Source organism: Muntiacus reevesi, chromosome X (assembly GCF_963930625.1).
Source record: "Muntiacus reevesi chromosome X, mMunRee1.1, whole genome shotgun sequence".
Taxonomy (NCBI): Eukaryota; Metazoa; Chordata; class Mammalia; order Artiodactyla; family Cervidae; genus Muntiacus; species Muntiacus reevesi.
The window spans coordinates 40,090,675-40,103,887 of NC_089271.1; the positions used below are offsets into that span (position 1 = coordinate 40,090,675).

The following is a 13,213-nucleotide window of genomic DNA, read 5'->3' on the forward strand; positions in this document are numbered from 1 at the left end:
AAGAGAAATCATTTATCCTCTATCTATATATGTATACTGCATTTTAAAGACATTGTAATGTTTGAATTAGTAATGCAAGCAAATGTATGTTTAAGAAATGACAGTATTTTGACCACCACAAAGTATTTTAACTCTATAAGGACTGAGAAAAATAAATTTTGCACAACTGATACACTGTGGATTAAAAATCAGCTTTAAAAATACAAACTTGATGGGAAAGATCATGGACTTTAGGAAACTAGATTAACATGTAGAAAATGTCTGGATAAGTCATGAATCTGTTTTTCCCCTTCAGTCAGTACATAGTAAAATGAAGCCCATACTATCTTTAATGCTAACAGGATGCAAATTGAGATCAAGAGAAACAAAGTCACTCTAAATGGCCAATATATATATAACAGCATATAAAAGGAATTCATTTTATATCATATCATCCCATCAACCTTGAGGATGTAATCGTCAGAATTTGTTATTTAATTGTGTAGTCTTAACACGGGGGTGCTCTGTACAAATAGTGGATGTGAGAGAGTTAAACAGCAGTGTTTGTTTAGAAACAACTTGGGATTTGTAGTTGACTGCAAGATTAATATGAGCCACCAGTCTTACAACAGGGTTGTCTAAAAAGCTCATGCAATTTGGGGAGGCTAATAGGAATGTAAGATCCACAGTAAAAGCAGTGATAGCTTTAAGTTTCTATGCGTTGGAAGTGCCTGGAGATGTGCTCGGTTTTGGCTCCGTACCTGGTGCAGTCAGGAGCCTAAGCAGTTTATGTGAGGAATGATGGTTAAATCAACCTAGGCGAGTTAACTTGGATAAAAAGGTGGATATGATGGCAGTTTTAAAGCATCTGAATGACTATTGTGTGGAATGATTAAAATTGCTCACCGTGGCTCCAAAAGCCAGACGTAGGACTCCTGGGTGGAAGTTATAGGAAGATAGACCTCTGTTTAATGCAAGGATGGATGTTTCAATAGTTAGGGAGCTTTTAAAAAATGGAATGAACTGTTGTGGGACATAATGAATTCTTTGCCACCTGAGGAATTAAACTAGAGCTCAGTCTTTTGCAGGGAATTTTATGAGAGAATTCAATCATTAGTTTACAAGACTGGAGAAGTTAAGGACTCTTTGAATTCTGATTCAGTGATTCTATGATAAAGCTGCATGTTGCTACTTGACCCTATGGTCAGTCTTCTGATTGCAGATGATAAGTTTCAAACTTTTCATTGGTTTTGAATTCACTAGTTCATTAGAATTAGAAGAAAAAATAATCAGTTTTCAAAACTATACTCAACCTGCAATTTCTCGTATTCCTGGAAATGATTAATTAGAAGAAAACACAAAACTAGAAGAAAATCTAAACACAATTTAATTTTGGAGGGCAATGTGGTAAAATAATGATTTAAAGACTACAACTATGACTCATAGCTCATTTTTCAGAAGATGGCCTATGTTAATACTGCTTTGATGTTTTAGTAACAGTAAATGAAATAAATGAAAGGAAACACTCTGTGTAAAAGATTATTATTTTGATATTTATCATTTGTCAGGTATTCAAATTTAATATAAGCATTCTTGAAAGATGACAGGTTAAAAAAGGTTCTGTTGATATTTTTCCTCTTTGTGAAGGCCGGCAGTACTTGGAGATGAAAAATAGAAAGCGATGGCTAGAAGATTGGTAGTTGGTAGAATGGAGAACTAAGCAATTTGCAAAACTAAAGAACAAAACTAAAAGCAGGGCAGCATTCTGAGCTGGAATCTACTGAAAGGAATAAATAAAATGAAATACTTGAATCTGTAATTAGCATCCACCTCTGCATACTGGTGAAGAAAGTTTTTTTTTTTTTTTTTAAGAAAGTTTGTTTTAACTTTTCTTCCTTTTTTATTCTGGCATGGGAATTTTCTAGTTATGTTTGCTTTGGCTAATAATAAAATCAGTCTGTGCTCATATCTGCTTGCTCTTCCTAAACACACAGACTGATGGCCTGAGTGTGACTCTTTCACAAATGGAAAGAAGAAAGCAGTGCGAAATTAAAAATCAGCCACAGATATAACCTGAAAGGAGTGAATCCACACACTTTAGATTTGACTTCATTTGGCCAATTCAACTTTAAAGTCACTTTGCCTCAAAACCACTACAATATTGTAAAGTAACTAGCCTCCAACTAATAAAAATAAATGAAAAAAAAAAAAAAAAAGGAAAAAAAAAAGTCACTTTGCTTCAAATATCACCTTCTTCCAATACTGTTTTAACCTCTGTATGTTGGGTCTCTTCCCTGTTAAATGTTGAGGATACAAAGAGTAAAAAGATGGAGTCTATTCTTAAGGGACTAAAATTCTAATTATGATTATAGAATCATTAAATTCAAAACTATATTATGGCACTTTTTTGGGGTGGGGGTGGAACGTGGTAGGAAACACTGAGGATAAACTAATATTGAAAATTTTACACCAGCCTAAAAAGTGATGCAGTTTTGAAGGAAATTTTTTTAAAAAAACATTCTTACCTCCAGCTACAAGTCCAGACTCCCCTAATTGAATAGCTACCCCAAAGCCCCCAAGTTTAACAGGTGCCGAATTTTCCTTTGAGGCAAGGAGAACACAGTGGGGCTGAAAAGAAAAACAAACAAACCAAAGAAAATGATTAATTTTCAATGAACAATTTACACAAAGCCAAATAACATGACCATATTTGTTGTTGTTCAGTTGCTAAGTTGCGTCTGAGTCTTTGTGACCCCATGGACTGTAGCCTGTTAGGCTCCTCTGTCCATAGGATTTCCCAGGCATGAATACTAGAGTGGGTTGCCATTTCCTTTTCCAGGGGATCTTCCCAGACCAAGGATCAAACCTGCGTCTCCTGCATTGGCAGGTGGATTCTTAACCACTGAGGCATCAAGGAAGCCCATATAGTAAAATAAAAACTCCTGGAATTAGTTTGGATGCTTGAATTATTTGTCTATTCTCATGTCTGGCTGATTTCTCCAAAGACTTACCTGTTTTTTCCAACATTTTTCAGGAATTATTTGCTTCCAAGATTAGGGTATGGTGCTCCAAGCACCACTACTCAGGAAGAATGGATGTTCCAGACAGATAGATGTGTTTTCTGCCTTTTCATGCAATATTTTCTCTCAGTGAGTGAGAGCCTACATTTGCTTAAGGAAAAGTATATTTTACACCTAAGTTTCTTGAAATCTGACTTTATCTACTGAGCCGCTGTATCTTGGCCCTTAGGGGATGTTGATGACCCTTTCTCTGCCCCCTCTCCCACCATCCTATTTTTCTTTATTTGTTCGACTTCCAAGTAAGATTTAATGACTTTAATTGAGCCCTTCTCCTTGGGAATTCAATGCTCTTCCTTGCTGGGGTCTCTTCTCTGGATGTGCCCTTCCTCTCTGTGGGAAGGGGAAGTGAGAAAAGAGAAGGGGGGAAGGAGACTACTGGGCTGGCCTCTAGTCCAGGGTAAAGGCACCCCCCCACCCCCCGCCTGAGGAGCAGCTGCTTGACCAGGGCTCTCTAAGAATCATATGATTTTTGGTTACAGTGAGAGTCTCTTTATAGAACCTAGTCCTCCTGCATCTGCCTTTTTCTGGGACCATGTTGGGGCTGGTGTCAGGAAGGCATTTAATTGTAGGGAACTTTGGTCTCTGCTCAAATACTACGCTCCTCTCTGTGACTAAGATTACATATGCTATGATCTGCTCTTAAAATATCAGTTTAGTGAAAAAGGCAAGCCTCTTCAGGCTTGGAAGATAAAGGTATTTTTTATTCTCTCCCACACTTGATCAGATGTAAAATGACCCAGTTTTAGTTCAGGTTTAGCCTAGATGATAGTGGGCATGAAGAGATCCATGCAATAAAATTCTGAGCTGGTACACCCAGAGTGATGTTTAATGATGGATATGCAAAAGTGGGAAGGATTCTTTTATACTTTAGAAGTTATTTTTTGTCCAAGGGTATTTAAAGACCTTTGCAATAGAGTGTAGCACAAAGAAAAACGAGCCCTTGAGTATAAATGTGTGTATGAGTGTGTATGAGTGAGAGACAGAGGAGAGAAAAAGCAAGCGTACATGGATGGTGAGCAAACTGCAGGAAGACACAAAGTAACTGGTAGGGTCTACAGAAAGACAGGCAAACCTCTACAGAAACCAACTGACAGAGTGCTCTCTCTCAATGCAAACTCTCAGTTGGTTCAAACAGAGATCAATGATAAGAGATCTAGTGTGGGGCATGGCAAATGAACAAGCCTAGAAAAGGATGGGCCTGATGCAGAAGAAAATACAGAATAGACCCAAACAGGGTCTCCCCGCCAGTGTCATCATTACCTTTCTTAGGAAGGAGTAGTAGAAGTTTAAATTGGAATCCCAGAGTATACACTTTATAGTTTGTTGACTATATCTACCTTGGACGTGGAATAGCTCCTCTCGGCCACTCCTGCACCGTTGCAGCCTGGTGCTCTCGGTTGCCGCCCCTGACCTTGGGCATGGGGTAGCTCCTCTCAGCCGCGCTTCTGCGCGCTGCGTCGCAGCCGCCGCGCTTCTGCGCGCTGCGTCGCAGCCGCCGCGCTTCTGCGCGCTGCGTCGCAGCCGCCGCGCTTCTGCGCGCTGCGTCGCAGCCGCCGCGCTTCTGCGCGCTGCGTCGCAGCCGCCGCGCTTCTGCGCGCTGCGTCGCAGCCGCCGCCCTTCTGCGCGCTGCGTCGCAGCCACTGCGCTTCTGGCGGAGAGGAGCTACCCCACGTCCGAGGTCAGGGGCAGCGGCCGAGAGGCGCTACCCCATGTCCGAGGGCAGGGGCGGCAGCCGAGACGAGCTACCCCACGTCCGAGGTCAGGGGCGGCGGCGGAGAGGAGCTACCTCAAGTCCAAGGAGCACAGGCTGCACAGGCGCAGGAGGGCAGAGAGGAGCTACTCCACGTTCAAGGTCAGGAGGGGCAACCACGTCCAAGCGGCTGTGCTTTGCTGGAGCAGCAGTTAAGAGCTACCCCACGTCCAAGGTAAGAGAAATTCAAGTAAGAAGGTAGGTGTTGCAAGAGGGCATCAGAGGGAAGACACACTGAAACCATACTCACAGAAAACTAGCCAATCTGATCACATGGACCACAGCCTTGTCTAACTCAATGAAACTAAGCCATGCCGTGTGGAGCCACCCAAGACGGATGGGTCATGGTGGAGAGGTCTGACAAAATGTGGTCCACTGGAGAAGGGAATGGCAAACCACTTAAGTGTTCTTGCCTTGAGAACCCCGTGAACAGTATGAAAAGGCAAAATGATAGGATACTGAAAGAGGAACTCCCCAGATTGGTAGATGCCCAATATGCTACTGGAGATCAGTGGAGAAATAACTCCAGAAAGAATGAAGGGATGGAGCCAAAACAAAAACAATACCCATTTGTGAATGTGACTGGTGATAGAAGCAAGGTCTGATGCTGTAAAGAGCAATATTGCATAGGAACCTGGAATGTTAGGTCCATGAATCAAGGCAAATTGGAAGTGGTCAAACAGGAGATGGCAAGAGTGGACTGGAATGGGTGAACTTAACTCAGATGACCATTTTATCTACTACTGTGGGCAGGAATCCCTTAGAAGAAATGGAGTAGCCATCATGGTCAACAAAAGAATCTGAAATGCACTACTTGGATGCAGTCTCAAAAACGAAAGAATGATCTCTGTTCATTTCCAAGGCAAACCATTCAATATCACAGTTATCCAAGCATATGTCCCAACCAGTAATGCTGAAGAAGCTGAAGTTGAACAGTTCTATGAAGACCTACAAGACCTTTTAGAACTAACACTCCCCCCCCCCCCAAAATGTCCTTTTCATTATAGGGGACTGGAATGCAAAAGTAGGAAGTCAAGAAACACCTGGAGTAACAGGAAAATTTGGCCTTGGAGTATGGAATGAAGCAGGGCAAAGGCTAATAGAGTTTTGCCAAGAGAACACACTGGTCATAGCAAACACCCTCTTCCAACAACACAAGAGAAGACCCTACACATGGACATCACCAGATGGTCCACTGAAATCAGATTGATTATATTCTTTGCAGCCAAAGATGGAGAAGCTCTATACAGTCAGCAAAAACAAGACTGGGAGCTGACTGTGGCTCAGATCATGAACTCCTTATTGCCAAATTCTGACTTAAATCAAAGAAAAGTAGGGAAAATCACTAGACCATTCAGGTACGACCTAAATCAAATCCCTTATGATTATTCAGTGGAAGTGAGAAATAGATTTAAGGGACTAGATTTGATAGATAGAGAGCCTGATGAACTATGGGCGGAGGTTTGTGACACTGTACAGGAGACAGGGATCAAGACCATACCCATGGAAAAGAAATGCAAAAAAGCAAAATGGCTGTCTGAGGAGGCCTTACAAATAGCTGTGAAAAGAAGAGAAATGAAAAGCAAAGGAGAAAAGGAAAGATATTCCCATTTGAATGCAGAATTCCAAAGAATAGCCAGGAGAGATAAGAAAGCCTTCCTCAGCAATCAATGCAAAGAAATAGAGGAAAACAACAGAATAGGAAAGACTAGAGATCCCTTTAAGAAAATTAGAGATACCAAGGGAGCATTTCATGCAAAGATAGACTCGATAAAGGACAGAAATGGTAGGGACCTAACAGAAGCAGAAGATATTAAGAAGAGGTGGCAAGAATACACAGAAGAATTGTACAAAAAAGATCTTCACGACCCAGATAATGATGGTGTGATCATTCAACTAGAGCCAGACATCCTGGAATGTGAAGTCAAGTGGGTCTTAGGAAGCATCACTATGAACAAAGCTAGTGGAGGTGATGGAATTCCAGTTGAGCTATTTCAAATCCTGAAAGATGATGCTGTGAAAGTGCTGCACTCAATATGCCAGCAAATTTGGAAAACAGCAGTGACCACAGCACTGGAAAAAGGTCAGTTTTCATTCCAATCCCGAAGAAGGGCAATGCCAAAGAACGCTCAAACTACCACACAATTGCACTCATGTCACACGCTAGTAAAGTAATGCTCAAAATTCTCCAAGGCAGGCTTCAGCAAATATGTGAACCGTGAACTTCCAGATGTTCAAGCTAGCTTTAGAAAAGGCAGAGGAACCAGATATCAAATTGCCAACATCCGCTGCATCATCGAAAAAGCAAGAGAGTTCCAGAAAAATATCTATTTCTGCTGTATTGACTGTGCCAAAGCCTTTGACTGTGTGGATCACAATAAACTGTGGAAAATTCTGAAGGAGATGGGAATACCAGGCCACCTGACCTGCCTCTTGAGAAACCTATATGCAGGTCAGGAAGCAACAGTTAGAACTGGACATGGAACAACAGACTGGTTCCAAATAGGAAAAGGAGTTTGTCAAGGCTGTATATTGTCACCCTGTTTATTTAACTTATATGCAGAGTACATCATGAGAAATGCTGGGCTGGATGAAGCACAAGCTAGAATCATGATTGCCGGGAGAAATATCAATAACCTCAGACACGCAGATGACACCACCCTTATGGCAGAAAGTGAAGAAGAACTAAAGAGCCTCTTGATGAAAGTGAAAGAGGAGAGTGAAAAAGTTGGCTTAAAACTCAACATTCAGAAAACTCAGATCATGGCATCTGGTCCCATCACTTCATGGGAAATAGATAGATGAGGAAACAGTGGAAACAGTGTCAGACTTTGTTTTTTTGGGCTCCAAAATCACTGCAGATGGTGATTGCAGTCATGAGATTAAAAGACGCTTACTCCTTGGAAGGAAAGTTATGACCAACCTAGATAGCATATTAAAAAGCAGAGACATTACTTTGCCAACAAAGGTCTGTCTAGTCAAGACTATGTTTTTTTCCAGTGGTATGTATGGATGTGAGAGTTGGACTGTGAAGAAAGCTGAGTGCTGAAGAATTGATGCTTTTGAACTGTGGTGTTGGAGAAGACTCTTGAGAGTCCCTTGGACTGCAAGGAGATCCAACCAGTCCATCCTGAAGGAGATCAGTCCTGGGTGTTCATTGGAAGGACTGATGTTGAAGCTGAAACTCCAATACTTTGGCCACCTGATGCAAAGAACTGACTCATTGGAAAAGACCCTGATGCTGGGAGGGATTGGTGGCAGGAGGGGAAGGGGACGACAGAGGATGAGATGGCTGGATAGCATCACCGACTCGATGGACATGAGTTTGGGTAAACTCCAGGAGTTGGTGATGGACAGGGAGGCCAGGTGTGCTGTGATTCGTGGGGTCGCAAAGAGTCAGACACAACTGAGCGACTGAACTGAACTGAACTGACTATATTTAAGCTTAAGTTAATGTTACAGTGAGATTTATCCAACAGAGTATGGATTCAGTTACTCTCAACAAACCCTTTAGTGAGATAAGTCATAAAATTGGAACTTAAAAGAATAAACAAAGAAACCACCATACATAAATGGATAGAAGACTCTAGTAATGTTAAGTAATGTTAAGTGTTTGGGAGGGAAAATTAAGCTGGTATGAAGGTAGGTGTTACAGGTTTGGAGACTAGGGAGCTGCTATTTAGTAAGACAAAGAGTGTTAGAGAAGACCTCTCTAATAGGGTAATAGATGAAGACACACTAAAATGAAGCGGCAGAAAGTCACAGGGAGGTAAGATCTTGGTGTGGAGCAGACTACGTAGAAAAGCTCAGAGGCACGAAGGGGGTTGCTATGTTTGGAGAAGAGTGGGGAAGCCAGTGTGTTGGGAAAGGAATGAACAAAGGTAAGAGTGGTAGGAAATGAGATTCGGATGATCAACCACCCTACTGTCTAGGGTTTTGAAGTCAAGGACAGAGCTCTGGGTTTTAGGCTGAGCAAGATGGGAAACCATTGGGAAGTTTTGAGCAGGAGAGCATGAAGATCAGTTTTAGGTTTGGAAAGGATCACTTGAGCTGCTGTGGGGAGAAGAAATGGCAAGGGCGCAAGAATGGATGAAAGGAGACCAGGTAGGAGGCTTCTGCAGGTGTTCAGGCAAGAGAAGATGGTGATTTGGACTAGACCAGAGTGATAGAGGCCAGGAGGGTAAAAAGTGGTCAGATTCAGGATATGTTCTGAAGATAAATTTGACAAGAACTGCTGCTGGATATGGGGTGTGAAAGAGAGAGATAGGACAAGTATGGTAATTAGGTTTTTGTCCTGAGCAACTGAGTGAAAATGAGGATGTCATTTACTGAATTTGGGAAACACAGGAGTAGAAATATGAAAGAGGGATCGAGAATTTGGTTTCACACAAATTGAGTGTGAGGTCATGTAAGACAGGAGAGGGAAGGCTGGGACTAGAGAGACAAATTTGGGATCAAAAGCATGTACATAATATTTATAGCCAAGATAATGAATAAAATCACTTAGGGAGTGAACTACTAATAGAGAAGATGAGGTCACAGAATTGAGACCTGGTACACACCAGTATTTGAGGCAAGGAAGATGAGAACAATCGAGCAAAGGAAACAAAATGTCTGGACAGTGAAGCAGGGGGAAAATCAGAAGACACTGGTGTACTGAAAGGCTACTAAGAAGTCATTAAAGATGAGAATTGATCATGATATCTGGCAACTTGAAATTCACTGATGACCTCATTCAGAAGGATTTTGGTGGTATGAAAGTGAAAGTGAAGTTGCTCAGTCGTGTCCAACTCTTTGTGACCCCATGGGACTGTAGCCTGCTAGACTCCTCCATCCATGGGATTCTACAGGCAAGAATACTGGAGTGGGTTGCCATTTGGTGGTATAACAGAGACAAAAATCCCCACTGAACTATGTTCAAGAGAGAATAGGAAGAGATGATGTGGAAATAGTAAATTCAGATATCTTTCAAAACTTAACTGTAGTAGGAGTAGAAAAATGGGATGTAGCTATAAGAGAATGTGAAGCCATGGAAGTTTCTTTTTTAATATTTACAACTGGAGAAACCAAATTAACAAAGCCTTCATGTACCAATCACCCAGTTTCACAATTATTGACATTCTGTCATTATTGTTTTATCTATCTCCAACCATTTATTGTTATTATATTTTTGCTGAAGTCTTTTAAAACAAACCACATCATTTCACCAGTAAAATGTTCACGTATGGGGAATCTGCATGAAAGGTGCCTGCAATTCCTTGTATAATACTTTACCTGTAACCCTATTTTAAAGTCACTTAATTCTCCTTGTGGTTATACTTTCAATTTGTTACATACTGAGGTCAATTTGTTTTAACTAGATTTTGACTTAATTTGGTGTTCTGATTATACAAAACATGTTCATAAAGTTTCAAAGGCAATTGTTAGTTGCTCAGCCCTGTCTGAATTGACTCTTTGGGAATCTATGGACTGTGGCTCGCCAGACTCCTCTGTCCATGGGATTCTCCAGGCAAGAATACTGGAGTGGGTTGCCATTCCCTTCTCCAGGGGATCTTCCCGACCCAGGGATCAAACCTGGGTCTCCTGCATAACAGGCAGATCCTTTACAGTCTAAGCCACTAGGAAAGCCCAGCCATACACAAATACCTTTCAGAGAGGCCTACCTTTTGTTCCCTCTCCTCAGGCCCAGTCTCTCCCTCCTCATTGGCAACTGTGTGTATCAGTTTTTGGCTTATCCTTCCATTGTTTTGTTTTGAAAATGAGACAATGCCATACAAATACTCAAAATTTTCACATAACAACATATGCATTAGGTCACTCCATCAACATCTTCAGGGAAGTTTTGTTTTTTAAAGACAGACATTTGCATGTTGGTGGGAAAGATCCTATAGAAAGGAAAAAAATGACCTCAGAAAAGAAAGGGGATGGGATGTAGTGTACAAGTAGGAAGGGGGTTGGCCCTAGTGACAGCGAGGGAGGCACCTGTAGATGCAGACAGATGTGAATGTTAGAAGATGAGGAAGTTCTCTTATGAGCACTTCTATTTTCCATTTACTTGAAATAAAGTGATCAGCAATTGGCAGTGGGGAAGGAGGAGGGGGCTGTTGGCAGCGTGAGAAGAGTGAAGGTGTGAAAAAGTATTTTCAAAGGAGAGGAAAATGAACTAAGACAGTGGTTCTCAAACTTTAGTATCATACAGAGTTTCTGGCCTACATCCCCCCAAGTTTCTGACTCATAAGTTCTGGGATGAGGTTAAGAACATGCATTTCTAACAAGTTCCTGAGTGACGTTAATGCTACTAGTCTGGGAACCCATGCTTTGAGAAACCCCAGACTAAGGAAATAGGGCAGGACTGCTGGCAGCATAGGAGCCCACTCAAGGTGTGTGGTCATGAGTTTAAAGCAAGACTCATCAACACTATTCTGTGTTTACACCCAACAGTCCTCATTTTAGCTGGTGGGGTTCAGGCCTGGAATGGGAGGTCAGCTGAATTTAACCAGGGTTGGGATTTAGATAAAGAGAGGCGGGTGATATCAGTAAGAGCACGAAACCAGCACATCCGTTTATTTCTTCTTTTCTACTTTTATCTTTTGTATAAAGAGCTAAGATAGCAACAAAGTTCAAGGAAGGGGAAGGGTGAGCGGAAGAGGATGTATGGGAATAAGCTAAGAACACTGAGACAAAAAGCAGAAAGCTCAGAATGAACAGGAAAAAGGCTCATACAAAGGAAGAACTAAGAAAAGCTTATACTCAAAATTGGGTCACAGTAGGGTCATTAGGGAACTGAAGATTGAAACAGAATTAGTGTTTTGAAAAGAGGATGGGTTAGGTGTGGAAAAATAGCTACCATGATAAAAAATTTATATTAGATTTTATGAAATAGAACATATAATAAACACTAGTCATTAAAAAATTCCTGCCAGGATTCTGAAAAGCTATTTGCACACCTGTGTTTATTGCAGCATTATTCACAATAGTCAAGAGGTGGAAGCAATGCAAATGTTCACTGACAGATGAATGGATAAAGAAAATGTGGTCTATACATACAGTGGAATATTATCTATCTTTAAAAAGTAGGAAATTCTGTCATATGGTACAACATGGGTGAACCTCAAGGATATTATGCTAAACAAAATAAGCCAGGCACAAAAAGCCAAATACTGTATGATTTGACTCAGATGAATTATCTAGAGTATTGAAAATCACAGAAAGTAGAAAGGTAGTTGCCAAGGGTAGGGGTAGAGAGAGGAGGGGTTCTTGTTTAGTGGACACAGAATTTCAGTTTTGCAAGATGAAAAATTTCTGGATACAAACACAACAATAAGTATATTTAGCATCACTGAAGAATATAAATATATTTACAAAGCATAACTATAACAATAAAAGTATATTTGCACAATATAAATATACTTAACACCACTAAACTATACATTTAAAAATAGTTAAGGTAGTTAATTTATGTGCTTTTTTACACCCCCCTCCACGAAATTCCTCCCAGACCAATATAGTAATGATCTTCCTTCTCAGAAGTTCTAGGGGGAAGCAAGAGCTACAAAATGTTTTTATTCTAGCAATTTAAAAATATTCCGTCCCATATGTCAAATTTATAACAAACTAAGAGCACTGGATAATATGATGTTTAGGAGAAAGAATGTACTCCAAGATAATTAGAATTGTTAGATAAAGCCCAATGAGTTAAATATTATTTAGTGCAAAATAAACAGAGTTGCAGGGCAATAATTATGGGGAGGATAAGAACTAACTTTTCTTCATTTCAGATGACAACAAAAAAAGGGGAAATGCGATTAAACTGCAGGGCCAGCAGTTACATAGATGGACATATAGTGGTTAAACATTGGACTAGGACCAAAAACACTCCCTGCAGAGTAACTTCACTATTTTCTTTAAAATATAGGAGGTATTTCAATCTACTTGGGAGAGTTTATCAAGGAGAGAATACTATCACAAATTTCATCTAATCCTAAAATTATAAGATTCTGTTAGAAAATAAATCCAAGGTCTTAATTAAGGGAATACATGAAATACACTAAGTAACATTTTAAAACTAAATAATAAAACGATTCATTACTCATGTTACTATAATGCAATATAGGAATGCCATTTTATGTTGATTGCCAGTTTCTAAAATGAATCCAGAAAGAGAAATTAAATGTTTATGCTTTAAAAGTCCAGACAGCATATTACATATCATTATTTAGGAAAAACAGAAAATGGATATTTTAGCTTAGAATTTATAGACCTCTTTATTTGGGAGGAAGGAGGGAAAACTTTTCATAATTGTCAAGGTGGAAGGTATTCATGTAAAAGATATAGGCAATTTCCTAAAGTTAAGTGTTGATTGAGCTTAAAGATAAAAGTTTTGCATAGTGGTAAAGTTTTTGAT

At 40.4% G+C, this 13,213-nt stretch overlaps 1 protein-coding gene across 8 annotated transcripts in view; it reads right to left on the reverse strand.

Moving 5' to 3' along the window:
- The window catches only part of CASK (calcium/calmodulin dependent serine protein kinase), a 369,874-nt gene that overhangs the window by 130,548 nt on the left and 226,113 nt on the right, over positions 1 to 13,213 (reverse strand). For all 8 annotated transcript variants that reach the window (XM_065915191.1, XM_065915189.1, XM_065915187.1 and 5 more), the window contains exon 6: positions 2,505 to 2,607. In XM_065915191.1, coding sequence (XP_065771263.1) covers positions 2,505 to 2,607 — 103 coding nt within the window. The remainder of the gene's footprint in view (positions 1 to 2,504; positions 2,608 to 13,213) is intronic.